The following is a 27,774-nucleotide window of genomic DNA, read 5'->3' on the forward strand; positions in this document are numbered from 1 at the left end:
GGGTGGGAAGAAGATCTTCCAACAATTTAGATCAACATTTGTTAGGTATATGTGGTTTGCCAGGAAACCACATGTGTGTTTTGGACCATATGTGTTGAGGATGCAGTGATCAAAAAGACTTAGTCCCAGCTATTAAGGAGATCACAGTTTGGCAGCAAATTATTATAGAATGTGGTGGCTATTCTAACAGACATATAAAGAAAGTGCTATGGAAGCACAGAGGAAGAAGAGGTTAATAGTGCCTAAGAACCTAGAAGGGATGAAGATGAAAACTGAGATTTGAAAGGTGAGAAAGTCATTAAGACAAGGATGACTTAAAGGTATTCCAAACTCCTGAGATACAGGGAGTTTTGGTGGATGCAGAATGATTGAGGAAGGCTGTGAAAGTCTTCTCTTACAAAAATCTCTTTCTGTAATGGTTGCTTGTTTATGGGATGAGAAACTGGGGGGTTATTTGCTTGCTTAAAGCCTCTGGCTTTTCCTGATGCAACTTACAGGCCAGTCTACCTTCTCTTCTCAAATCCCCCAGCTTTTGCTTCAAGTTTACTTCCAGCCTGGCAAGGAGTGAGTCTTCTGAGCACAACCACTCCACGTCTAAGCAGGGCTGAAACACCCTCCTTCCTCATCTCTGCCACACATACTCCTTCCATACCCACCAAGAAGAAAGGCAGCCAGGAAGAGTGGACAGGTCCAGAACCACAGAGGGTGATGAACAGACGTAGAAGTATCAATCCTGAGGCTAAATAATAATTGGGCAAAGTTTTGGTGAGACATTCCCATTGTCTCTGATGATAAGGAATGTTTTCTCTTGAAAGGCTTAAAATTGGTGGAAAGCGGTGGCTCACGCCTGTAATCCCAGCACTTTGGGAGGCTGAGGCAGGTGGATGGACTGAGCTCAAGAGTTCAAGATCAGCATGGGCAACATGGTGAAACCCTGTTTCTACAAAAAAATTAAAACAATTAGCCAGGTGTGGTGGCGTGTGCCTGCAGTCCCAGCTACTTGGGAGGCTGAAGAGGGAGGATGTTTGTGAGCCCTGGAGGTGGAGGTGATTGCAGTGAGCCGAGATTGTGTCACCGAAACCAGCCTGGGCAACAGAGCCAGACCTTGTCTCAAAAAAAAAAAAGGTGGAAAAAAAGGCTTAAAATCAATGTTATTGTCCTTTATTTAAGGTGTTTTAGACTGAGTATGGTAGCTCACGCCTGTAATCTTGGCACTTAGGGGGCCGAGGCAGATCACCTGAGGTCAAGAATTCAAGACCAGCCTGGCCAACATTGTAAAACCTCTACTGAAAAATACAAAAATTAGCCTGGTGTGGTGGCGCACGCCTGTAATCCCAGACACTCGGGAGGCTGAGGCAGGAAGAATTGCTTGAACCTGGGAGGCAGAGGTTGCAGTGAGCCAAGACTGCACCACTGCACTCCCAGCCTGGGCAACAGAATGAAACTCTGTCTCAAAAAAAAAAAAAAAAAAAAAAGATGTTTTAAATTAAAACATTTTTATTACAAAAGTAATACATGTATTCATGAATACCAATTGGAAAACAAGTTAGCAAAACATAGTAAGTACAAAATGGATTCATACTCCTACCTCCCAGGAAAAAAATCAGTGTTAGCAATATTTCACACACACACACCCCCCTCCAAATTTATCTATATGTACTTAGATATAACATTCATACAGCAAAGTATATAAAGTGTATAGCTAATTTTTCACAACATAAACACAGCCATATAGCCACCATTTAGATTTTTTTTTTTTTAAGGAACACACATAACTAATATCCAGAAGTTCCCACGATGACCCTTCCAGTAGTTCTTCTCTCTTCTTCAAAAGTAACACCTTGGGGCCGGGCACGGTGGCTCACGCCTGTAATCTCAGCACTTTGGGAGGCTGAGGCCGGTGGATCACAAGGTCAGGAGATCGAGACCATCCTGGCTAACACAGTGAAACCCTGTCTCTACTAAAAATACAAAAAAATTAGCTGGGCGTAGTGGCAGGCGCCTGTAGCCCCAGCTACTCAGGAGACTGAGGCAGGAGACCGGCGTTAACCCGGGAGGCGGAGCTTGCAGTGAGCCAAGATCGCACCACTGCACTCCAGCCTTGGCGACAGAGCAAGACTCCATCTCAAAAAAAAAAAAAAAAAAAAAAACTAACATTTTGGGAGGAGGGAGGAATGGGGAGTGGTGACTACTTACCTGGAACTAGACAGTGGTAATGGTTATACAATTTGTGAATGCACTGAATGCCACTGAGTCGTACACTTTAAAATACTTAAAGTAGCAGATTTTATGTGTATTTTACCACAATTTAAAAAAAATGACTGAAGGTAAAATAAATAACTACTGTCCTGTCTTCTAATAGCAGAGATCAACTTTGCCTGCAGAACTTTTTATAAATGGAATCATAATCTTTTGTGTGTGTGTGTGTGTGTGTGTGTTTGGCGTTTGGTCTTGTTGCCCAGGCTGGAGTGCAATGGCGTGATCTGGGCTCACTGCAACCTCTACCTCCTGGGTTCAAGCAATTCTCCTGCCTCAGCCTCCTGAGTAGCTGAGATTACAGGCATGTGTCACCACACCCAGGTAATTTTTTGTATTTTTAGTAGAGACAGGGTTTCACCATGTTGGTCAGGTTGGTCTCAAACTCCTGACCTCAGATGATCCACCTGCCTCGGCCTTCCAAAGTGCTGGGATTACAGGTGTGAGCTACCGTGCCTGGTCTGTGTCTGCTTTTTTTTAAAAAAACATGTTAGTGAGAATCGTGAACACTGCTGAATATAGTTGTAGTTAATTCACCTTCATTGCTGTATGAATATACTATCATTTATCAATTTCACCACTGATGGATATTTTGGTTGTTTCCTATTTGGGCTATTGAAAAATAATACTTCTGTGAACACTTTTTCATACTTTTGATATACAAATATAGTCATGTACCATGTAATGACTTCTCAGTCAACAACAGACTGCAATATACAAAGGTGGCCCCCATAAAACTGTAACACTGTATTTTTGCTGTACCTTTCCTGTGTTTAGATAGATACATGAATACATACTATTGTGTTTCAACTGCCTACAGTAATTGCAGGAATTCTGGTGGGCACGGGGGATGCAGCGACTGTATTCAGTAGAGTATAACATGCAGTATAGGTTTGTAGCCCAGGAGCCGTTAGACCCTATAGGCTAGGTGTGTAGTAGGCTACACCATCTAGGTACACTCTATGACACTTACACAACAAAAAGCCACCGAGACACATTTCTCAGAATGTATCCCATCACTAACTGACACATGACTATATATACATTTCTGATGGGTACATAACTAAATCACATATTTTTGTTAATGGAGCACACTGTAATATAGCTTTGTAACCACCTTTCTTTTTTAATTTTTTTAAATCTTCAGCTCACTTCAGTCTAATCTTCTTTCATTTACTATTTCTCAAACAACTCTCCATACCAATAAGTATTTTTGATAACTATTTTTCACAGGTACATAGTGTTCCCTTTTAGGCAAATTTGTGTACATGCCTTTTCTTTCCAAGTGTAATTGCTGGGTTAAAGTTTTAACGTGTTTTTAATATTAATTGCTCAACTGACTTTCAGAAGCATTGATACTACCAGGCTATCAGGGTTACCCTGGGATCTCAGGCGATAGCACCAATGACCAACACCTCTACAACTCTTGCCTATGCTGAGCTCCCTCCTTGTCCCTTTCCCTCCTTTTTTATTTTTATTTTTATTTTTATTTTTGAGTCATAGAGTCTCACTGTCACCCAGGCTGGAGTGCAGTGGCACCATCTTGGCTCCTTGGCTCGCTGCAACGTCCGCCTCCTGCGTTCAAGTGTTTTTTGAGCCTCAGACTCCCGAGTAGCTGAGACTACAGGTACCCCGCCACCATGCCCGGCTAATTGTTGTATTTTTAGTAGAGATGGGGTTTCACCACGTTGGCCAGGCTGGTCTCAAACTCCTGGCCTCATGTGATCTGCCCACCTCAGCTGCCTCCCACAGTGTTGGGATTACAGGCGTGAGCCACCATACCAGACCCCTTCTTAAGTAATTTTCTTTGTTTTAGACCTTTCTTCCCAACCTCCTTCTACTTTAGGGCCTAGTTCTTTCAGAATGTTCTCCCATTCCACCTAAGAAACTCTTACTTTCGAATTCTTTTTTGGGAGTTAATCCTATTAATAATATCACCCTTCAAGGCCCTTCCCCTTCTTGATCCCTATTATTGTGTTCATCATATTGTATTACTGTCAGTGAGATCTGGCTTCACTTCATCCATCACTGCGTGCTCCTAAGGGCTGGAGCAAGAATACAACAAAAGTAATGAGTAGGAGCTGTCACGTTAGGAGCCTCTCCTCTGTACCACAAATCATGTTCCCACAGGGGCCATTATTTCTTTATCTCTGCATCCCCAGTGCCCTCTACAATTCCTGCAAAGACCAAGTGCTCAGGACATTATTTGTTGAGTCAATGACAGAATTCTATGCTCAGGGAGCAAGTCAAAGGAGGTTGCTCACTCTACTCCAAATATGGGCACCTGTAATGAATGATTTTTTGGAGAAAAAAAAAAATCCCTACAATCCATTTTCCACAGAACAGCCAGAGTGATCTTTTAAATTTGTTTTTGTTTTTGAGACGGAGTCTTCCTCTGTCACCCAGGCTGGGGTGCAGTGGCGCGATCTCAGCTCACTGCAAGCTCCGCCCCCCAGGTTAAGCCATTCTCCTGCCTCAGCCTCTGGAGTAGCTGGACTACAGGTGCCCGCCACCACGCCCGGCTAATTTTTTGTATTTTGTTTAAGAGACAGAATTTCACCGTGCCAGCCAGAAAGGTCTCGATCTCCTGACCTCATTATCCACCCGCCTTGGCCTCCCAAAGCGCTGGGATTACAAGCATGAGCCAACACATGAGGCCACCTTTTAAATTTTTAAATCAGCTCATGCCACTTCCTGCTTAAAATCCTCCAGGGGTTTCCCATTGTGCTTTGAATAAAACCCAAACAATGTACTGTTGTCTCCATAATCTAGCCCCTGCTTTCTTCACTGGACTTACCTCCTACCCTTCTCTCCGTTCACTAGACACAAGCCATGCTGAGCCCCGGTTTTTAAAAAAATGTTTGAGTTCTTACCACGGGCACTATTTTATGCACTTTACGTGTGTTCTTACATAATCCTCCTAACAAGTCGGTACTATTATGATCTCCATTTTACAGATGTGAAAACTGAGGCACAAACAAGCTAAGTAATTTCCCCACAGTCACATCATTAGTAGTTGGCAGAGCTGGGTTTCAAACCACTAAAAAAGGCAGAGTCGGGTACAAGGGCATGGACTTTGGAGACAGGCTTAGAAACTCTGTTTACAGGCTGTATCTTCTTGCAGAGTCACTCCTTTCCCCCAGTTGTAAATAGAGGTAAAAATACTTACCTTGCAATGTTGTTGGGAGATTTAAAAATATTTGTACCTGGCCACAGTGGCTCACATCTGTAATCCCAGCACTTTGGGAGGCCGAGACGGGCAGATCACTTGAGCCCAGGAGTTTGAGACCAGCCTGGACAACATACCAAGACCCCTTTCTACAAAAAAAATACAAAAATTAGCCAGCTGTGGTAGTACGCACCTGTAATCCCAGCTACTTGGGAGGCTGAGGTGGGAGGATAGCTTGAGGCCTCCTTGAGGAGGTCGAACCTGCAGTGAGCTGAGATTGTGCCCCTGCACTCCAGCCTGGCCGAGGTAGCAAGACCCTGTCTTAAAATATATATATATTTATTTATATAATCTTAAAATACATATACATATTTTAAGATTTGCAAAACACCTTCGCTCAGGAAATAATAAACAAGAATTCCTACCACAGCCTTTTATACTTTCAGCTTGCACACACAGACCCAAAGTCAACATGTAATGAACTGTTCAGGCTACCCAAACCAGACAAATGGCCCCAGGAAGACCAGGAGCAGACCGTAACCGTAATCATCTTTAAATATCCATACCCCAACTTGACCAAAGGAGGCCTCTGCAGAGGCAACTGAAGAGTCTTTCAGCAAAGGCTAGCTTATTTTAGTCCAAGTGGGAGAGAAAGCGGGCAATCCGGTGTAAGGGCTGAGTTGGCCCAGCAGAAACGACCAGGCCTTACCACAGGCTAACAACACCTGCCCTTGGCAAACGAACGCCAGCTCGGGATTTCTGTAGCTTCAGCCAGCTTTGTCCTTTGTGATAGTGCCACCTAGCGAGGGTCCGGAGGCACTACCTACTCCGGCAACTGCCAGGACCACTGCGACAAGGTATTAGCCATTTAGGCCTAGGAAGGGTAATGGGGTCCACCCGAGTCAGCACCCTTCCATGACTCCGTAGAGGAAGCCCATGCTGTCCTTCCCCCAACCTCGTCCAGACCCATGGGGTCTGAAAAGCGCGAAAGGCCAGATATTGACTAACCGACAGTGATCTATTACCATTCCTCATTTTACGGTGTCCTCTAATCGAATCCCTCCCTGGAAATAGGAAAAACAGGCATCATCCTCATGAGAGCCATTGTACAGATGAGAAAACTGAGACTTGGCGGGAAAGTGGTTAACCCAAGGTCACAAAATGCCATCAGAGAAAGGGCTGGGACGAGAATCCCCGCCACTGGCATTCCGGTCCCCGGCTTCTACCCCGACCACACACCCCTCAGTATGAAGACGCCGCATTCCCACCCCCACGGGGAGCAGAGGCTCCGGTATCCTGCGCCGAAGACTAGCATGGGGGCGCAGGATAAAGACTGCACGGCGAAGACCGCACTTCTTTCTTCTCTGTCCATGGAGCGCCGGGCACGCTCGCCACGGCTCGGGGGCGGGGGAAGCGGGGCCCGAGGGAGGAAACAGCGTTCTGCGCGGGTAGCCCCTGGGAGCACGCGGCGCCGGGTCACGTGAGAGGGGAGCGCAGGCAAAGGGGCGCCGCGCGCAAGCACGCACGACGTACGCAAACACGCACAGAGGCGCTCACAGAGGCAAGCCCCAGACCCCGGGTCACATGTGGAGGGTGGCAGGCGAGAACCAGGGGGCGGGAAAGACGGAGAGATCACGTGGAGGAGGCTAGAGCAGGGAAGTCACGTGAGGGGGACGGAGGCGGGGCCGCCCAGAAGGAGGAGGAGGAGGAGGGGCGCGCGGCTTCCGGCGGCTGGGGGGGCCAGCGAGCGGAGGGGGGGGCCTGTCCCGGAGGTGGCGGCGGCGCCATCTTGGCGAAGGGGGGATCAGGAAGTGCGGACCGCGGCGGCGGCGGCGGCGGCGGCGGAGCCCGGAGCGGAGGCCGGAGGCTCCCGGCCCGCCGGCCCCGGAACGGAGCGGAGCGGAGGATGCAGCAGCCGCAGCCGCAGGGGCAGCAGCAGCCGGGGCCGGGGCAGCAGCTGGGGGGCCAGGGGGCGGCGCCGGGGGCCGGGGGCGGCCCAGGGGGGGGCCCGGGGCCGGGGCCCTGCCTGAGGCGAGAGCTGAAGCTGCTCGAGTCCATCTTCCACCGCGGCCACGAGCGCTTCCGCATTGCCAGCGCCTGCCTGGACGAGCTGAGCTGCGAGTTCCTGCTGGCTGGGGCCGGAGGGGCCGGGGCGGGGGCCGCGCCCGGACCGCATCTCCCTCCACGGGGGTCGGTGCCTGGGGATCCTGTCCGCATCCACTGCAACATCACGGTGAGGACCCCCTCTCGTGCCCCTCTGTGGGGGCCCCTTGTCAGGGACCCAGGATCACTCCATCCAGCTTTTTGCTCTTGAAGGACCTGGGAGGCCGAAGCCCCTCTCAGGGCTCAGCTCTTTCTCTCCAGGTTACATTTGTTTCTGCTGCTAGAGGTTATGCGGTGCACCCAGAATCTCTACCATTGACCCCGATAGTGAGGGACACCCTGACATATGGCGCTTAGACTACCCGTTTTCACGAACCCACCCACCATCCCAGGGTTCACGATTTTGGCTCTTTTTGGCTACTCCACAACTTTACCTTGCTACCTAGGAATGCGCCTTTCTTCCCCTTACTCTTATTTCAAGATAGTAGGCCTCGGCACTGATCCCAGCTGCAAAGACCTGGCCTGAAACCCTCTGCACATTTCAGTGATGCCCTCTTCTCAGTAGTACCTCTGACTTAGGAGGTTGCCACCTGTGGGATCCCCGCCTAGGCATCCCTCAGGCAGCCCCTCTTGCTCTCTCAACTTCACCAAGTGATAGTTTGCAGTTCGTTGACTCCTCTTCCTTCTCTCCCTTTAATTCTCTCTTTCTGGTGTAACCTCTACCTCTCCTCTTTTTGCCTCAGCTGGTAGCAGTTCTGCCACTCCCCTCCCTGTTCCCTGTGGATATATCCATTTGCCCTGGGTTGTTGCTTTTCCTGGTAATGATAGTGATGTGATGTGCCAGCGCTACCCCCATTTATTCTAGGCAGTAACAGTTCCATTTCTCCCCTGTGAGCGTCATTCTATCCTAGGCATACACCTTACATGTCTCCTGCATGATCTACCCTCAGACATCCCTTGAATAGAGAATTGGCTTCTGCTAATTTGGGAAATGTCTGGTACTGCATGGTATAGCACTTACATTGGTTGGTGTTACCTGCTGTGATGGTATTCTCTCTACCGGAGCAGTAGCTGAAATGCTGGCAGACAGTACTTCATCCAAGCAGGCAGACCTAATCGGAGTAGCCTGGGGAAAGGCAGAGTTGTGAATTCTCTGCTACTTGGAGAACTGAATTCAACTTACATGGTGTTTTCTGTCCGTTTTCTCAATCAGACCAGGTTAAGGTTTGGTGAGGTAAAGCCTCAGTTTGGATTGATTGGTGCCCCACCAAAACTCATATGTCCCATTTCTCTTTCATTTCCTTTCTCTTTTCCTGCTAGAAACTTAAAATTGAAGGACTAGGAGTGGCTTAGTCAAGTGAAGACTTGGGCATCTTTGATAATTATTTTGCCTTCAGCATTGAGGATTAGAGTCATGACAATGCTAAGATACCCAGTGGAGGTGGATAAGGTTTCCCTGGCTTGTGTGGGAACCTCAAGAGTTAATTTTGTTTCTGAATTAAGCTTCTAATTCCTTAAGGGTAGGTTTGTCCCCATCCAGCTGCTCTTTCTGTTGCCAGCGGCCATTTACTGCTTTTGTCCCTGGCAGGAAGTTAAATTTAGGGGGTCCTTAGCCAGACTCCCCATGGCTATAAAGGATACTTGGCCTAAACTAGCCCCCTTGGTTTGGGCAGAGGGGGAGTCTGGTCAGGCTGCATTTGGCACCGTGGCTCAGGAATGCTGGGAATGTCAGTAGCGTAGGCTTTCTCCCAGCCTGCCATGTGGAGCCCTACAGCCCACGCCTGGACTGAGAAGGTGGCAGGTTCCCAAGGGAGAGGTGGGGAGAATTGGTCTTTGAGGGGCTCTTCTGGGAGCGGTGTGAGTAGATTCTTGCCAGTACCCTTTTACTCTTGGGTTCTGGAGATACAGTCTAGTTTTTATGCTTTCCTACAGAACTCTGCTTTTTTCACTTCAGTGCCATGGTGATGAGGTGATCCCTTCCTCAGCCCATTCTGGAGTCTGAAAAGCAAGCTTGGAGGACTCTGTTCTGGGTCCAGGGAGAACTTGAAGTCTAGAACTTGTATAGGCAGTGCAGGAGATGAGGAATCCCCCTTCGCTGTTAGCCAAGTTTGGCTGTGCTAGGTTTCCTGGTTTGTACTCTCGAGGAAAGAAAGAAAAGGTTCCAGTCTGCTTCTTGGAAAGGGTCATCCCAGGGACTGTTTTTCTTGTTGTGAAGCTGCTTGGTTAGATGCTGACCTGAGTTGGGCTTTTATGTGTGTGTAGGGGGTGGGGGTGGGAAGAAAAGGGGCTAGAAGTCTTGGGGGGAAGAGGACAGGCAAAATTTGGGTTTTCCCAGAGTCACCCATTTTGATTGCTCTTGTTGCTCTTTTCCCTTCAGGAGTCGTATCCTGCTGTGCCCCCCATCTGGTCGGTGGAGTCTGATGACCCTAACTTGGCTGCTGTCTTGGAGAGGCTGGTGGACATAAAGAAAGGGAATACTCTGGTGAGGGGGCCACAGGGTAGGGGTGCATTTTGTTCATATGAGGCCCATGCCACAAAAGCATCCTGTGAAAGGGATCCTGAAAAGTAGACGGTACACAGCTCAACATTTAGGGTACAATCTCTCAGGGGAGTTGCTTACCGAATCCAGAGGGAGACCCTGCACTGGCCCTGGGATTGGTCCATCAGGAGACTCATTCCCACCGCCACATGGCCCATAAGGCTTAGAAAACTAGGTATTGGTGTGGGGCCCGAACTAAGAGCTCATCCATGCACTTGTGCAGATTGGAGTGGGAAAGGAGTATTTGATATCTCTGTGCTCCCCTACCTGTAGCTATTGCAGCATCTGAAGAGGATCATCTCCGACCTGTGTAAACTCTATAACCTCCCTCAGCATCCAGATGTGGAGATGCTGGATCAACCCTTGCCAGCAGAGCAGGTGAGAAGCTGAGGAGCCTTGGGCCCTGTTGTGCAGAGTTGCCTCACAGAGTACTCAGTAAATAATTGAGACAAATCTGCAGTAGTTTTTCTCCATCCCCACCAGCTCCCAAAAACATACATGTCTTATGACTCTCACCCTCGTTCTTCTCCAGATGGGAATCTTCTCTTGCTAAATGGGGCACTGGTAGCTTCATCTCTCATATCAAAACTCACTCTCACGGGCAGCATCCCAAATGTTGAAAGGGAGCAGAGGAATTTTTACCATTATCTTAACAATAACAGTTGGTGGCCACTGGGGACCCAGGCCCCTTAGTGAGAACCAAGAATGCAATATCAGTCTAAAGAAGATCAAGTAAAGGAGGGGTTCTTAGGAAAATTAAACTGAGATTTATGAGGTGGGTGACAGAGACAGCCATTTTGCTTTTCTTTTATTCTTTGGCAGTGATAGGCGAAAAATAATGGATTGGTAGCAAAGCCATTCCCTGGGCTGTTGCTTCCACTCAGATCTGGCTGGTGGAGAGACTGGCAACATTACAGGCAGGCACACAGCTTCCAGACCTGGGGACTCAGGGGAGTAGGTTGGAGGCTGCGTTGTAGCAAGCCACTGGGGCTCTGATCTCCGTCTTTCCCCTCCCTGCTGCAGTGCACACAGGAAGACGTATCTTCAGAAGATGAAGATGAGGAGATGCCTGAGGTAGGCTTGCCCCCTGAGGTGGCATTGGCTGGAAGCTCTTTCAGTCAGCAGCATTGATCACCCATATCCAGAACTCCAGTCTGGAACTGGAGAGAGAAAAATACCAAAGGAATTGATCAGCCATATCCAGAACTCCAGTCTAGAACTGGAGAGAGAAAAATATGAAAGAATAAAGACAGATTTACTGACCCAGAGGAATAGCCAGTGTAGTAGAGGAGACAGGGCACCCATATCCAACCACTGAAGACAGGTGCAATGTGGTTCAAACCAAATACTGGGTAAGTTAATTTCAAATGACTTTGGAGTCCAACAAACCTGTGTTTGTATCCTAGCTATCCTAATTGAGGAATTTTATGTAATCTCACTAAGCTACAGTTTTTTTTTTGTTTGTTTGGTTTTTTTTTTTGAGGCAGTCTCGCTTTGTCGCCCAGGCTGCAGTGCAGTGGTGTGATCTGCACTCACTGCAAGCTCCACCTCCCGGGTTCACGCCATTCTCCTGCCTCAGCCTCCCTAGTAGCTGGGACTACAGGCGCCCACCACCACGCCCGGCTAATTTTTTGTATTTTTAGTAGAGACAGGATTTCACCGTGTTAGCCAGGATGGTCTTGATCTCCTGACCTTGTGATCCGCCCACCTCGGCCTCCCAAAGTGCTGTGATTACAGGCGTGAGCCACCGTGCCTGGCCTAGTTGTCTTACTTACAAAGTAGGATTATAATATGGTTGTCTTGAGATTAAATGAGGTGTTATATATAAAATACTTCAGACGATATATAAGTGCTAAACAATCTATCTGATATATTCTCTAAAAACATACTTGTACAGAATATAAAATCATGGTTAGGAATTTGAGATTTAGAGCTAGACAGAACTTGGCTGAATCTGAGCTCTGCTAAGAGTTCTGTGACTGGGCACGATAAGCAACCTCACTAGACTCAGCTTCCGCATCTGTAAAATGGATAATGATAGAATAATGAGTGGTGGTGGTTAAGAATGAAATGAGCTAGTATGTGTAGCACCTAGGACAGAACCTGGCATGTAATAAACACTCAGTACACGTTACCTGCTGATGTAATAATTAGGTATGTCCTGCCAGAAATGGGGAGATCACTCTGATTACTTTTATTTCCTAACATTAGGTTAATATCCCAGATTCTATAACCCTGCAAGGTTCTTGAGACTGGCAAAGGGCTGATGACATGAAATTTACTCCTCCCAGACAGTGGACAGCCCTCTGGGCCACACCCCCAACATCTGGCTGAGAGGCTGAACCCTAGATAGGGTCTCCTCCTCCCCTATGCTCAGTGGGCTAGCTGCTTACTCACTTAGAGCAGGATGAATAAGGGGCTAATTCTGTTCTTGACCTCTTCCATGTATCTCTCTGGACATCCTTTCTCATTTCCATCTGGCAGTGGGTGCCTCCGCATACCTGCTTCATGCCCTCCATTTGTAGCGAGGAGAGGAGATTTAATGATCCGGGTTGCTCTTTTAGGCTTGGGGCCCTGAGAACTCCCGGGTGCAATAGTCACCTGGTGAAACATGAGCTTTGAGTCACAGGGTCAGGCCCAAGTCATTTCTGCTAGGAATTAGGGAAGAGTTTCTGCTGCCAAGGGAGTTTCAGAACAGTTGGAGTAGGGTCAGTCCAGGGAACAAGAGGGCTAAGTCCCTGCCTCGGTCTCAGCTGCAGCTCTGCTCGCTTCCTAAGTCTTTGCTGTAGCTTGAGAGCTGAAGAAGACGTTTGCCTTAATCCTTTAGACTATGGGGGGAATGGGGCTGGAAGTTGTTCTAAAAATGGGAAGCGTGTTGTGTTAATAAGACTTGCTAGATGGACTGCTGCACCTTAACTTTTGGCTCTTCGCCAAATGGGACTGGGAAGGTGGTGGTCATTCTCTAACCTGTGTTGGTTTTTTTCCTTTTCACTCTTACCCCACACCTCCCCCAGGACACAGAAGACTTAGATCACTATGAAATGAAAGAGGAAGAGCCAGCTGAGGGCAAGAAATCTGAAGATGATGGCATTGGAAAAGAAAACTTGGCCATCCTAGAGAAAATTAAAAAGAACCAGAGGCAAGATTACTTAAATGTACGTGCCTTCTAGAGAGAGGCTGGTGAAGGGGTTGGTGGGAAATGGCTGGGAAGTAGTAGGCCATCGCATCTCAGTATGGAGAGCAGACTCCTTTTTTGGGGTGTGCCTAATCCTTCCTTAAATCCTGGGCAAGCTGCCAGACTGCCCCTAAGGTCTAACGTGTGTTTACAAACCACACGACCAAGGAATGTTCGTGTCATCGTCCCTCACAGGGTGCAGTGTCTGGCTCGGTGCAGGCCACTGACCGGCTGATGAAGGAGCTCAGGGATATATACCGATCACAGAGTTTCAAAGGCGGTGAGTTTGCCCCAGAGAGGGGCCTGCACAGGAGTCACCCATAAAGAAGGGTATGGTGGCAAGGGGCCCAAGAGGTTCTGGGGTCCAGGACTGCTTATGAACTTTTCAGGCCAAGAATGGAGCTCCTCAAGCCAGTGGCTTGGTTGCATGTCCATCTGTGGTGAACCTACAGCTGTTGATCTTTTTCTCTCAGTCTGGGAAAGGGGTCTGCATTAGAATCCACTCACCACCTGGACCATCCTACTAACACCTATCTTTTCCCTCCTTCCAGGAAACTATGCAGTCGAACTCGTGAATGACAGTCTGTATGATTGGAATGTCAAACTCCTCAAGTGAGTGGGGACTCTGGGATTGGAGAGGAAGTTGAGGAGGAGTATGAGTGGGGCTACTGTGGTGGGATCTCCAGGGCAGCCCCATCCAGCATTTTCGTTCAGAGTCCCGGAGTGGGTGTGGGCAGTGGTTTGGTGGTCTGCTGCCAGCCAGGGCAGGGGAGCCCTTATGAAGCTCCTGAGCTGGAACCAGGCATCTGAGCCTAGGCTTGTTGCTTCTTAGAGTTGACCAGGACAGCGCTTTGCACAACGATCTCCAGATCCTCAAAGAGAAAGAAGGAGCCGACTTCATCCTACTTAACTTTTCCTTTAAAGTAAGGCTTTTCCTTTCCAATGTCTCCCTCTGGCCTAGGCTGCCCCGCCTGCCTGACAGTCCTGTGGAGGATGCTTGCCTCCCTCCCCTGATTGTCATCTCTCTGTCTCTCTCAGGATAACTTTCCCTTTGACCCACCATTTGTCAGGGTTGTGTCTCCAGTCCTCTCTGGAGGGTGAGTGGCTGGCATGCAGAAGAGGGCATCTCCTCTGGCAGAGGGCGGGGAAGAGACTTGGAGCTTTTGTCAGGCACAGCTGACTAACCTTTCTCGTGCAGGTATGTTCTGGGCGGAGGGGCCATCTGCATGGAACTTCTCACCAAACAGGTGAGCCTGCCTCTCCTTGGCCAGGCCAGCCTGGCAGGGGATTGGCTGAGCTTTACAGCATAAACCTCTGCAGGCTGGATGATAGGCATGATGTGGCCGTTTCATTCTGCTGGGCTGGGTCTGCACCCACTGACCCAGAAAGACAGGTGGTGGCAGTGCTGGGGGCAAAGGGCAAGAGCCCTCCTATAGACACAGCTGATTGCCCAGAAGACAAGCATGAGGCTTCTCTGGAAGCTCCATCCGGACCTGCTTGCCTTGTCCCTCCCTCCACCCAGGGCTGGAGCAGTGCCTACTCCATAGAGTCAGTGATCATGCAGATCAGTGCCACACTGGTGAAGGGGAAAGCACGAGTGCAGTTTGGAGCCAACAAAGTAAGGATCCTGGCCCTGGGGCCGGTGGGGCTGGGTGGAGCCAAGTACACTTGGGGCCACTAGCAGGCCAAGGCTTCCTCCTTTAGAGGAATGAGCATAAGGCCTCTGGACTGGTGGCACTGGATGAGAGGGCCTAGGGTCCCCACAGTGGAACAACTGTGCCTTGGCCCCTAGGGGCACCCCTAGGACTTTTGGGAGGGTGCCGGTCTAGAGAAGGAAGACTATGGGATTATGCCCCCAAGGGACCTCCCAGGTGGAGGGTACTTAGTATTTTACTAGACCACAGTGCTGGGAGCTGGGACTCCGGGGTCTCTGGGTGACAGCCTGCAGAAGGTGAGGGGCAGTAAGGCCACAGCTGGCCATGGCCTGATCTGGTGGCTTCCTCCTCCCAGTCTCAATACAGTCTGACAAGAGCACAGCAGTCCTACAAGTCCTTGGTGCAGATCCACGAAAAAAACGGTGAGGCTGGAGCCAGGACTCAGGAGATTCGGACACGCCCAGGTTTTCACTTCCAGCCACAGAGCAAGAACCCCTTCTGGGTTTCTGATATTCAACCACCAGTTAACACAGCACCTGCCCCAGTTCTCCCAGGAGGGACTGGCGGTGGCTAATGTTCACAACCTCTTCCAGAAACACACCAAAATGATCATATTACCGATAAACTTGGTGCTACCCACTTCTTGACCACCTTTTGAAACAGCTCATCTAACTCCCCCATCATCTCAGGTTGGGCACATCATTCCCCTTTCTCACTCATCTCCAGGTATGCAGGCTCTCAGCTTCCCATACACCTCTCCCCACACAGCATAGCCCTCCCCAACATCCTCTTACCTCTGACACTGGAGACATCGTCAGGGATTGGGGCAGGACAGGGAGGGTGGGCCTGAACCTCCACCTCACTGACCGTTCCATTTCTTTGCAGGCTGGTACACACCCCCAAAGGAAGACGGCTAACCCTGGAGTATCACCCTTCCTCCCTCCCCAGGCACCACTGGACCAATTACCTTTGAATGCTGTATTTGGATCTCACGCTGCCTCTGTGGTTCCCTCCCTCATTTTTCCTGGACGTGATAGCTCTGCCTATTGCAGGACAATGATGGCTATTCTAAACGCTAAGGAAAAAAAAACAAACACAGAACTGTTTCAAGTACTCAAGACTGACTTACAGACCAACCAACCACCTTGCTGGAACCCTTGCTAGCAGGCATTCTTATAAAAGAAACTTTCGAGCCTCCTTATATTGCTGGAAACTCAGCTGTGCTCCAGACTAGAGCCTCCTTACCTATGCTATGGATTTTTAATTTATTTTCTCTTATTTCAATGTACACTGCTTTTTTTGGTTACAGTGTATGATGGATGTGTATGAAAAAAATGTATCTTTGGGAAAACAATTACAGTTTGTTAATTTGAAGATGGTGGTCTTGACTCATCTTTATTTTTATTCGCACATCCCACCCCATCCCCTGAACTACTTGGGAGGTGGGGAGGGGTACGAGTCCACTGTTGCTTTGGTAGAGATGAGAGGCTGCGTTTTGCTGCTAAAGCAAGAGAAACATGGAGCTGAAGCACGCACCTGGTCTGCCCCTAGATTTCTCCTCAAGGCCTCTGGAGCAACCAGCACTTGCCCCCTTGGAATGCAGAGCCTGGCCTGCCAAACTACAATGTGGTAGGCTGAAACGATGGTGTTAATTCTTAGGACTACTTTTCTAGTCACAGATGTTTTCAAATTTCTGGGAAAAAGAAAATGAGGCTCAAGAGGCTGCTTCGTAGAATTCCTTTTGAATGAATTGAGTGGGGATGGGGACACAGTCTCCGAGTGTGTATGTGGTCTTTTCTGATCTCAGCTGTGTGGCTGCAACTCTTCGCTGTTCACTGGTTCCTCTCCTGGAAAGTGGCTTCTAACCAGCACCGGATGGTGACCATTGGTAAGCTCTGCTCACCTTCCTCTCTTGCTTCATTTGGCTTTATCAAAAAGAACAGGTGTAGCTCTGAAGTTGTTTGGCTTTGGGAAATTATGGATTCTTTCAAGCCACTCCCCCTAGGTGGGTCCTACTAGAAAGGGTTAGCATTTTAAGCGGGGATTGTTCTATACACCTGTGTCCTTATCCCAGGCTCAGGAACATCCAGGAAGGGAAGGTGAGGTGGGGATCTGTACTGAGATGGAACTGTCAGTGCTGTGTTGTATGTACTTGCTGTTGTAAAAGTTTGGGCATGACTTTGCATCTAGCGGGTGCTGCCTGTATCGCTTTGTCTATAAGCTTGCTCTGGGACTGAGACAGCCTCTTAGGACCTACGATGCCAGCAGCTCTCATAAAGATTGAAATGACAGAGGCCAAGGATGGCCAAGTGAAGACCCAAGTCTCAGAAAACCCAGACTTGGGACAGCTGCCTGGGAACTGTAGGATGCTAGAGCAGTTCTGTAATGCTTTGAGACACGGCAATTTTCACATTGGCCATTCTTTCCCCTCCCCCACCCCTTTTCTTTTGAGGGACTTTTAATGTTTGCTGCTTTAGGTGGATGGGGAGTCCACCAGTCCCACTCAATGCTGCTCTAACCCTACCCACACCCACATAATTAGGGGTGCTAATAAAACATATGCTGAGGTTGAGATAAAGACGGGACATAAGGGGAAAATTCATTCCATAGAGCTGAAATCTGGTTTTCAAGGCCTCTGTGGCTTTCTTCTGAACTTACTACCAGCCCTGGCTGGAATGTAGATTGTGTTTTTAGTAATGTGTACTGTGAGCTGTCTTCTGTATAATGTATTTTGTAATGTATTTTTCTCATCTACCAAAGGATGAAACAAATAAAATTATTTAAATAGTTTGGCTCTAATAAAATTATTTGAAGAAACAGTGGGGTTCACGTTCACTTGACATAGAGGGAAATGCCTGCTCCTGTTGAGTTGCATAACACCAACTCTAGGAGAATCCTCCATTTTTCTTGCCAAACCCAGCACTCCCTTTTATAACCTTAAGTTTAGGGTTCTAATAAAGTACAAAGTATAAAAAAGAATCAAGGCCATATCATCATGAAACAATTTTCTTCTCTCCACTTAGAAGGCAAAAAGAAATGAAACTAACTCTTACCCTACACCTCAAGCATGTATCTATATCCCAGGCAGGGTTTGCATGGCCCAGAGCCCACACTGGCAGGCTCTAATCTCACTGCAGCAGTTTTAGAGGGCAGGGCAGGGCAGGGCAGGGCAGTGGAAGGGTGGCTGGAAAGAAGTATCAATCACTCCAAACTCAGGAAACATGCCAACATTTTATTTGCTCATCGATTAAATATTCTCTACCTATTCTACATTGAATGCCAGGAAAACTAGCAGAGGGCCTCTCCATTATCCAGAATCTGTTAGGACCACTTATATCGTGCTCTGGGGTACAAAGAAGAGACACAAGAAAGACCATCCCAGCTGCCTCAGGCTTTCAACCTAATGGTAGTTTCCTATGTTTGGTTCAAATGTTCATGCCAAGTTGGGGACTGAAGACACATGACAAATGAGACTTCACTCTCTTTTGGGAGGGAAGTTGGGAGTAAAAGCAAAATGAAAATCAATCCTGGGCACAGTCTGGCTTTTTTCACCTCCCAGGCCTCAAGGGTGAAAGGGGTACGAGAAGGCAGGGTAGGTGGCCTCTGGATCCGTGGCAAACAGGAGAGGGAACATGCTGAGGGGAGCCCCATTATTTAGACTCTTCAAACTTTAGGATGTGCGACTGGAAGAGAAAGACAAAGCCTTGGTGGGAAGCAAGGCCCACCCCAGCCAGTTCACCCAAACCCTCAGATAACCAATTCATTTGATGTAAGAATGCCAGGTAAATACTGTATCCAGGCCTAGGCTGCAGCCTGCTGCAGAGACCCCAAGGGCAGGAGTGGAGGGAGAATAGCCAAGTTAGAAGCAGGGGCAGTTACCTCCGAGTTCAAAGCACCAGTGATTTTCCCTTTGAGGATTCGATGAACAACCTCATATGAACTCAAAATGTCTGCAGAACAAGACACAACAACAAAACCTCAGTGGCATGGGGTTGGGCAGGAGGAGCAAAGGGGGGAAGCAAAAGGCGGGGGCTGCAGGGAAAGTGCTCTGGCCGCCAACCAGCTCCAACCAGCAAGTCTCTGCTAGTTCCTGCTAAATCCCTGCTGCCAAGATCAAATGAGATGATAAATGCTGAAAAGGTAGCATAGGGAGAGGGCAAAATAACAGCAGATAAAGGGAGGAGGCACTTGTTAAAATAATTACAGGGATCTGGGATTTTTAATGAGAAATTCTACTGGGGACAGAAAATCATGTTCATTGAACTCTGTTCTGAGAGTTTCAGCTGGAGAGAGGAAGGTTAAAAGTGGAGAGGTTTTCACCATGAGAAGCAGGCACTCTTACATGCTGGAACCAGGCAGGGAGCTCATCAAGAACCCACCTTTCCCCAGGATGTTGTCCTTCACGCAACTCCCACCATCCCACCACAGCCCCCAAATTCTGGGACTCTTTGTATGCATGAAACTGAATCACTAAGAGTCAGACCTAGGTTTCATCCCCAGCTATGCCATTTTCTTGCTATTAAGTACAAGTTCATTTCACTTTTCTGAGCCGTATTTTCCTCATCCATAAAGGGAAGAAAACTGACACTTGTCTGACTTATCTCTGGGTTGGGGATTCTGGCCCTTCTGACAGGCTGGGATCTGCACTTTGAGACAGGAAGCTCCTCTTCCCTGATGCCTGACTGTTCCCAGGCTGGGCAGCAGGGACCCTCTTCATGCAATGACCCAAGACAACCTCTGGGTGGTGCTCCCTGCCCACTGGGCACAAGCCCCACCAGCCTCCCAGGAAGCCTTGGCCCTGCACAATTGGGAGATGCCTTTCCATCTTTAAATATATATATATATATATATATTTTGGCCGGGAGTGGTGGCTCGCACCTCTAATCCCAGGACTTTGGGAGGCCGAGGCAGACAGATCACGAGGTCAGGAGTTCGAGACCAGCATGACCAACACCGTGAAACTCCGTCATTATTAAAAACAGAAAAATTGGCCAGGCGTGGTGGTGCATGCCTGTAATCCCAGCTATTCAGGAGGCCGAGGCAGGAGGATCACTTGATCCTGGGAGGCGAAGATTGCAGTGAGCCGAGATCACAGCACTGCACTCCAGCCTGGGCGACAGAGCGAGCCTCCATCTCAAGACTTAGTTCGTCTGAGGGCCAGGTGGCTCACACCTGTAATCCCAGAACTTTGGGAGGCCAAGGCGGATGCATCACGAGGTCACAAGTGCAAGACCAGTCTGGCCAACATAGTGAAACCCCATCTCTACTAAAAATTACAAAAAGAATTAGCCGGGTGTGGTGGTGGGCGCCTGTAATCCCAGCTACTCAGGAGGCTGAGACAGGAGAATTGTGTGAACCTGGGAGACGGAGTTTGCAGTGAGCCAAGATCATGCCACTGCACTCCAGCCTGGGCGACAGAACGAGACTCCATCTCAAAAAAAAAAAAAAAAAACTTAGTTTGTCTGTAAAATGTTTCCATCTCAGCTAAGCACGGCAGCTCATGGCTATAATCTCAGCACTTTGAGAGGCCAAGGTGGGAGGATCGCTTGAGCCCAGGAGTTTGAGGCTGCAATGAGTTGTGATTATGCCACTGCACTCCAGCATGGGCAACAGAGTGAGACCCTGCCTCTGGAAAAAAACATTTTTTTTAAATAAAACTTTTCCATCTTACTTCCTGTGTATGTATATGTATGCTTCTTCATCTCCACTTCTCCTGACTGCCCCCTAAAGCATTCTTTCATCCTTTTACATTTCACCTAACTTCGATCCTGAGAAGGGGCCTCTTCATTTCCACCTATGGAGAAACCCACAAGTGTCCGAGGCTAAATGAACCACATTAGGAGAGTACGGTGCTAAGTGCTGTGCTCTGGCCTCTAGCACTGGTATTCGAGTGCTAATTTTCTTCTACTGCAGAATCCTTTTCCAGTGAAATCTGAAGCAACATGCAAAGTATGTAAAACAGATGAAAGCTGAACAGCTCTGGTGGAAGCAGGGGTGGGAAATCTGCCCTCTTCTCTTCCCTTCCAGAGAACTCAGCCTTTGGGCAGCATCTGAGGTCCCTCTTGGGATCTTGGGCTCCAGACCCCAGGCATGAAAACCAACACTTGAGAGGTAGCTTTGCTGGGGTCAGATGCTGAAAACGGGGGTTGGGTGGAAAGAGAGACTGAAGCACCCTGGCTGCCCACTATGCTGTTTCCTGCTCGGGTCCCAGAAGCAACCATGGCTTCTCCTGTCCCTGAAACCCTCAGTAGGAAGGTAGAAGATGTCTCACCTTTCTCCAGCATGAATGGCTGAGTCAGGGGTGGGATGGTCCAGAAGTCGTCGCTGTCCAGGCTGCGCAGAGACTGCACAGGGATGGTGGCCAACTGTCCAAAATCAATGAACATGACCACAGCCCAGGTGTCCACCCTGTCCAGCACCCAACACCTGGCAGAGGAAAGGAGAAAGACAGAGGAAAATCATTCTGCCTAGTGCCATGCACAGCAGTCTTCAACAAAGCGGATGTGAAAGTGGAGGTGGGAGAGAGGAAGAGCGAGTTTGCTCTGTTTCTCCTCAATCCTTGAGTGAGGAAATAATGATAAAGATGATTTTGAGAGAAGAAGCCACAGGAAAAAAAACCAGAGCCCAAAGGAAGAGAATGCAAGAAGGGAGCATTTTCCCTGCACACCTCTCCCATAGGCTCTACCCCTGCCCAGGCACACACCTGTTCCAGGCGTGTCCATAATCCCCCAGGTGGTACTCTGCCAGACAGCGAGTCCCACGCTTAACGGCGGAGTCCTCCAGGTAGGGCTGCTGCTCCTCCGCCTGAGCCAGGGTGCTAAACAGCGCCTGCATGTTCTGGTGCAGAGCCTGTGGGATGCAAAATGCAATGGCCCCACTGCCTGCACTGCATTACAAATCTGCCTCTGTAGATGTCACCTGTTACATTAGCACTGCGAATCTTTCCCAAAGGAATCAGGTACGAGGTGGGAGAGGAGACTGAACCTGGGGATCAGACTGTAGTTACCCTGCATCTCCACCACTGACCAGCCCTGTCACCGTGCCCACCCTAGGGAGGCCACGCAGGAAGGCACAGGAGCCTGAGGGGGCCAACAACCAGTCCATACCTCAGTGATGTGCATGGCCCAGAAAAACGGGGTCTTCAGGACGATACTGGTCACCAGCAGCCCTGCCTCCCCACGGACACTGTGGATAAGCGCCAGCCAGCTCAGGTCTCGGAAGCATTCCCTCAGGAGCAGCACCAGGAAGGACCCTCTGCAGGAAGAGCAAGGAGAGCAAGGAAAGGAACGACTGGACCAACGCCTGTCCTGCAGGAGGCTGAACTGCCTGCGGGATGAGTCCCCTAAGCAGGAAGGCTGCGCCCACCCTCTCCAGGGTGGGAGCCAAAGCCAGTTCCCAAGTAATCCCAGTCCACGGCAGAGGAAAGGAAGGGCCAGTCTGGTGGCGCAGGGGTTGAAGAGTTCAGGAAAAGGAAGCAGCAGAGGGAAACAAAAACACACTGAGAAACTCCGAGAGAGAGAGAGGTGGACAAAAGTCCTCAATGGGTAGATTTTGGGTCTCCTAAGTGATTTATGAGTCTCTAAATGATGCAGGTGTGGACTGTCCACCATGCAGGATATGCCTCCCATCCCAAAGCTGCTCCTCCCCTGCATTTACGCACATTCCAAATGTCACCCTGCTGCTCCACTCACTCAACCACCTGCCTAAACCACACGTGACAAGTGACAAAAAGCCACAGGCCCTACAGCATTTCAAGTCAAACTGATAATTCTGGCACTCCTGACATTAAGACAGTATCCACTGTTAAAGCAAAGCAGGGGACATGGTCGGCATGATGATCTCTTGGCATCCAGGGCAGGGGACAGTCACAGGCCTTTGTTGTACGTAAGTGGAAGCTGATTTTATTTATTTATTTATTTATTTTGAGACAGAGTCTCACTCTGTTGCTCAGGCTGAACTGCAGTGGCACCATCTCAGCTCACTGCAACCTTTGCCTCCTGGGTTCAAGCAATTCTTCTGCCTCAGCCTCCCGAGCAGCTGGGACTACAGATGCCCACCACCACGCCCGGCTAATTTTTGTATTTTTAGTAGAGATGGAGTTTCGCCATGTTGGCCAGGCTGGTCTTGAAGTCCTGACCTCAAGTGATCCACCCACTTTGGCCTCCCAAAGTGCTGGGATTACAGGCATGAGCCACCGGGCCCAGCTGGGAAGCTGATTTTATAAGTCAGTGTGGGTCACAGCCTTACAGCTTGGATCTGACACACGAGTTCCCGAAAACTATCCCCCACCCCAGTACTATCCCTGTCCCCACTCTCTGTGGGACAGAGATGTCTGTAATCGCCATTTGCCCTGGTGGTCTTTCTAGACCTTGCTCACCTCATTTCCAAGGGGACTGCAAAGAAGGCTGCCCTCAGTTTCTCTGTCTCACACAGGTCAACAGGAGCTTTAGGAGCGAGCTGTATAATAGCTAGAAAGCAGAAGACTAAGTCCCAGAGGCACCAGAGCTACCCAGAGAGGAATGTGCTCCCCTAACCCGTAAAAGGCCTTCGCCCCGCCCTCAAAGGAAGCATAAAATGGGCCAAGAAGCTGCACCCTCCCAGTTCTCAGTCTCTAGATTCTCATCTGGGTGGGAAGGGTCGGTCAGATGATATTCTTTAATTAAGAAAGCATCCTAGGGCTGGGTATGGTGGCTCACACCTGTAATCCCAGCACTTTGGGAGGCTGAGGTGGAAGGATCACTTAAGGCAAGGAGTTTAAGACCAGCCTAGGCAACATAGCAAGACTCCATCTCACAAAAAATTTTAACAATTAGCCAGGCATGGTGATGCACACCTGTAGTCCTAGCTACTGTGGAAGCTGAGAAGGGAGGATGGCTTGAGCCCAGGAGATCGAGGCTGCAGTGAGCTATGACCACGCCACTGCACTATAACCTGGGTGACAGGCCGGGCGCGGTGGCTCAAGCCTGTAATCCCAGCACTTTGGGAGGCCGAGACAGGCGGATCACGAGGTCAGGAGTTCGAGACCATCCTGGCGAACACGGTGAAACCCCGTCTCTACTAAAAAATACAAAAAGCTAGCCGGGCGAGGTGGCTGGTGCCTGTAGTCCCAGCTACTGGGGAGGCTGAGGCAGGAGAATGGCGTAAACCCGGGAGGCGGAGCTTGCAGTGAGCTGAGATCCGGCCACTGCACTCCAGCCCGGGCGACAGCGAGACTTGGTCTCAAAAAAAAAAAAAAAAAAAACCTGGGTGACAGAGCGAGACCTTGTCTCAAAGAAAAAATACAAGCAAGCAAGCATCCTAGAGGAACAAAGGGAAAAGGGATATTTCTGCAGTAAGGGTCATCAGGGGATGGAGCTGGAAGGGAGGCTGTAGAAGGGGGAGCCACCCCAAGTGAGGCTGGAAGAGGTCCATTAGGAGCTGCAAAGCCACATCCTGGAAACAGATGGCAGTGCAGAATCTCACCAGCGGTTTTGCCAAATCCTTCACCAGAAGCCTTCTCCAACACCTGGGGAGAAAAATGAAAGGTCTCACTCAGCCATGGTGGCATTTGTTTTATTGATTTCTATGTTGAATCACTCCAGGTAAACTGGGAGACAGAGCATCGGCAGCCCCTGTTTTGACTCCAACTTTAGAGCTGACTTTTGAGACATCCACCCACTTTCTCCATTCTCATGGCATCCTGAGCCAACCCAAAGAAAAGATGATCAGGAGCAGGGAAGGCAGGGAGCAGGGCTGCTGCTAGGGAGCGCTCATCCGGAGGTACAGTCACAGAATGAGCTGCCCAACAGCCTTCCCTAGACAGGGGCAGAAGGCACCACCGGGACGCTTAGCCTGGCGCCCTGCTGGCACTACCTGCAGGGAGGAAGACAAGAGGAAGCAGTCACACTGATGCAGGGCTGGGTGGGGACAGAAAGGCCTAGGTGCCCTGCCACTCTCCACAGCCCTGCAGCCCCCAACCCACGCTGGTCTCCCTCTCACCACTGTTCTCACCCGAAAAACCCCCAACCCTGGGGGAACCCAAGTATCTGTCCTCCTTCCCACTGCCCTGCATCCAGGTGCTTCCATCCCACTACCACCACCCACCACGCGCCTCGACTTTCCTTCTCTCCAAAGGACCTCATATCCTCTCCTTTCTTCAAAATGCCCACAATCCCTGCCCATTAACTTGCCTCTTCATCAGAGAGCAAACAGGAAGCAATGAGACAGGATGTTCCCTTCTCCCCACCCCGACCACCAGCCCCTCTCCGGCTCCTGCCCTTCCCGCCATCCCTCCCCTGCACACTTGGCTGCATGGACCTGCTCCCTCCCACTCTGGCTCAAGCCCTCACCCTGCAGACCCACCCTGCTGCTCCTCTAGCACTGTCTCCCTCCCGCGTGGGCCTTTTCCACAGCAAACAAGCAGGATCTGACACCCATTTGGAAAGACCCTGACTGACCTCACAGCGCCCCCAATTCCTGCTTCTGTGCTCCTCTCACTGCAACTCCACAGTTTCACGGTCTCTGTGCTGTTTACCTCCACACTCACAAGTCTCCTCTCAGGCTTCCCCAAAATGGCCCTGCACAGGGTCAGCATGAACTGTCACGCTGCCAAATGCAACCGTCACTTCCCTGTTCTGAATCCACCTGCAGTATTCTCTCTGCTCCCTCTTTCCAGAAACGCATCTCTTGGCGTCACATGTATCTGGTTCTCCTTCTCTTTCCCTGGCTAGCCTTCTTAGTTCAACTGCTCAACACTGGCACATCTCAGGACTTGTCCTCTCCCCATCCACCTTCTCTCCAAGGCCATCTCCAGTGCAACGGCTTTAGGTATCAAGAATGTACCGTGCACTCTCAAAGCTGCAGCCCCAGACCTCATCATTCTCTGGAATTCCACTCACATGTGATGTCCACTTGACAGGAGAGTGAAGAGGTACACAGGCTTAGTATGTCTGCATCAGACTCACCCAAGGAGCTGCAATCACAAACAAATAAAGCAGACCCTCCCCAGGCTAGGTTTCTCCATTTGAGTGAACTGCATCTTTTGTCGTTGTTGTTGTTGCAGAGATGGGGTTCCCATGTTGCCCAAACTGCTCTTGAACTCCTGGGCTCAAGCAATCCACCTGCCTCAGCCTTCCAGAGTGCTGGGATTCCAGGCATGAGCCACTGTGCTCAGCCTACCGCATCACTAACTACAAAGCAGTTCACCCAAGTTCTCTCTCCCAAGCTCCCTACATCAAATTCATCAGCAAGCCAAGCTACCTCCTCCTCCAAAACACACCCGAGCCCATGAACATTTTTCTCCGTGTCCATACCCACCACCCCAGTACTCGCCATCTCTTACCAGAATGACAACGACAGCAAACAGGGAGCTCTGCTGTAGCACCTGCTCCCACAATCCAATCACCTGAGGACTGTGATCTTTTTCAAACAAAAAGCAGATCACATGACATCACTGGTTAAAATCTTCCAACATTTCTCCATCGTGCTTACAAATAAAACCCAAAGTCTTGACCTTGGCTCTCAAGGCTTACCAACGGACGCCCCTTCCCAGTGACCTCTCTGCCTACTCCACTCCCCTTCACCCACCAGGCTCATCCCTTGGGCCACCTGCAGGCCTCCCTCTGCCTGGAATGCTCTTAGTCTGGTCTTCCAAGTGGCTGGCTCTGAGCTGGCATTCAGATCTCAGTAGAGATGTCCCTACCCCACAAAAGGGGCCTCCCTAAGAACCATCTAAAGAAGTGACCTCTCACTCTTCATCACATCATCATATTTTAGTTCTCCAGCTGCTACTCATTATCTGGTATTTTCTTTTTTATTGTCGCTTTTACCACTGGAATGTAAGCATCGCAAGAACAAGAATGACAAGTGTCTTCCAACAATTACTTTGATCATGGAGGTAACACCAGGGCCTAGGATATGCCTGCTGCATATTAAATTAAGCTCTCAGTAAATATGTGCTGAATGAAAGAATCAAATAAGAAATGACTTGGCGGCTGGGTGCTGTGGCTCACACCTCTAATCCCAGCACTTTGGGAGGCCTAGGTGGGCAGATCACATGAGGCCAGGAGTTTGAGACCAGCCTGGCCAACATGGCAAAACCCAATCTCCACTAAAAATACAAACAATTAGCCAGCCATGGTGGCAGGTGCCTGTAATCCCAGCTACTCAGGAGGCTGAGGCAGGAGACTTGCTTGAACCCGGGAGGCGGAGATTGCAGTGAGCCAAGATTGTGCCATTGCACTCCAGCCTGGGTGACAAAGTGAGACTCTGTCTAAAAAAAAAGAAAAAAGAAAAGAGAGACAAGAAAGAAAGAAATGACCTAGGGCAAATTCTTCACTCTCTAAATCTTGGTTTCCCTTTCCACACCAGAAATCCCACCTGCCTTGATATGAGGATTTAGTTGGGCTCAGGACAATGACATGCAGTAGGTACTAAGAAACAGAAGCAGCACAACACAGCAGTTACAAGTGCGGATTCAGGAGTTAGCTGTCTGGACCCCAATCCTGGCTGGGAGATTGGCTGCTTAAGTCTGGGTGAGTTACTTGGTGTTCACATCTGCAGAATAGGATAGTTAACAGCACCTACTGCTGTAATTAAATGAGTTCATACAGTAAAACAATTAGACAGTGAGTCCTCAGTGAAAGTTAACTACTGCTATCAATCAATGAGACCCAAATTGAACCTTTCCTCGCTAAACCAACCACATTCTGCCTCTCTTCTTTACCTATAACAAAGCCAAACCACGGTGCTAAAAATTGGCCCCCTCTAGGCAAGCACATAAGGTGTCTTTTTATTCAGAATCTCACTCTGTCACCCAGGCTGGAGTGCAGTGGTGTGATCTCGGCTCACTGCAAGCTCCGCCTCCCAGGTTCATACCATTCTCCTGCCTCAGCCTCCC

The 27,774-nt window shown here is 49.4% G+C and overlaps 2 protein-coding genes across 3 annotated transcripts in view; one reads left to right on the forward strand and one right to left on the reverse strand.

Annotated features, from left to right (window-relative positions):
- Positions 1-7,174: 7,174 nt before the first annotated feature.
- Positions 7,175-16,271, forward strand: UBE2Q1 (ubiquitin conjugating enzyme E2 Q1). Its single transcript, XM_033198709.1, has 13 exons — positions 7,175-7,658; positions 9,906-10,010; positions 10,341-10,445; positions 11,091-11,141; positions 13,082-13,222; positions 13,438-13,522; positions 13,794-13,854; positions 14,075-14,165; positions 14,281-14,339; positions 14,441-14,489; positions 14,765-14,860; positions 15,253-15,319; positions 15,783-16,271. The coding sequence occupies exons 1-13, from the start codon at positions 7,332-7,334 to the stop codon at positions 15,812-15,814; spliced, it is 1,269 nt and encodes a 422-aa protein (XP_033054600.1). The 5' UTR covers positions 7,175-7,331; the 3' UTR covers positions 15,815-16,271.
- Positions 16,272-18,108: 1,837 nt separating this feature from the next.
- TDRD10 (tudor domain containing 10) overlaps positions 18,109-27,774 on the reverse strand; it is a 53,065-nt gene continuing 43,399 nt past the window's right edge. The window contains exons 7-13 of one of the 2 annotated variants that reach the window (XM_033198717.1): positions 24,360-24,402; positions 23,275-23,365; positions 22,004-22,151; positions 21,601-21,746; positions 21,169-21,323; positions 18,777-18,847; positions 18,109-18,580 (exon numbers count right to left, since the gene is read on the reverse strand). In XM_033198717.1, the coding sequence (XP_033054608.1) occupies positions 18,548-18,580; positions 18,777-18,847; positions 21,169-21,323; positions 21,601-21,746; positions 22,004-22,151; positions 23,275-23,365; positions 24,360-24,402 (687 nt within the window). In that variant the 3' untranslated portion in view covers positions 18,109-18,547. Of the gene's footprint in view, positions 18,581-18,698; positions 18,848-21,168; positions 21,324-21,600; positions 21,747-22,003; positions 22,152-23,274; positions 23,366-24,359; positions 24,403-27,774 lie in introns of those variants that run through there. The other variant, XM_033198716.1, reaches the window with a different exon arrangement.

This window comes from Trachypithecus francoisi, unplaced genomic scaffold, assembly GCF_009764315.1.
Source record: "Trachypithecus francoisi isolate TF-2019V2 unplaced genomic scaffold, Tfra_2.0 Lachesis_group5, whole genome shotgun sequence".
In the NCBI taxonomy this organism is placed as follows: domain Eukaryota; kingdom Metazoa; phylum Chordata; class Mammalia; order Primates; family Cercopithecidae; genus Trachypithecus; species Trachypithecus francoisi.

Coding starts and splice junctions, on each gene's coding strand:
- UBE2Q1 (XM_033198709.1), top strand. CDS start 7,332: ATGCAGCAGCCGCAGCCGCAGGGGCAGCAGCAGCCGGGGCCGGGGCAG. Junction 7,659..9,905: donor GCATCCACTGCAACATCACG/GTGAGGACCCCC, acceptor TTTTCCCTTCAG/GAGTCGTATCCTGCTGTGCC. Junction 13,523..13,793: donor ATCACAGAGTTTCAAAGGCG/GTGAGTTTGCCC, acceptor CCCTCCTTCCAG/GAAACTATGCAGTCGAACTC.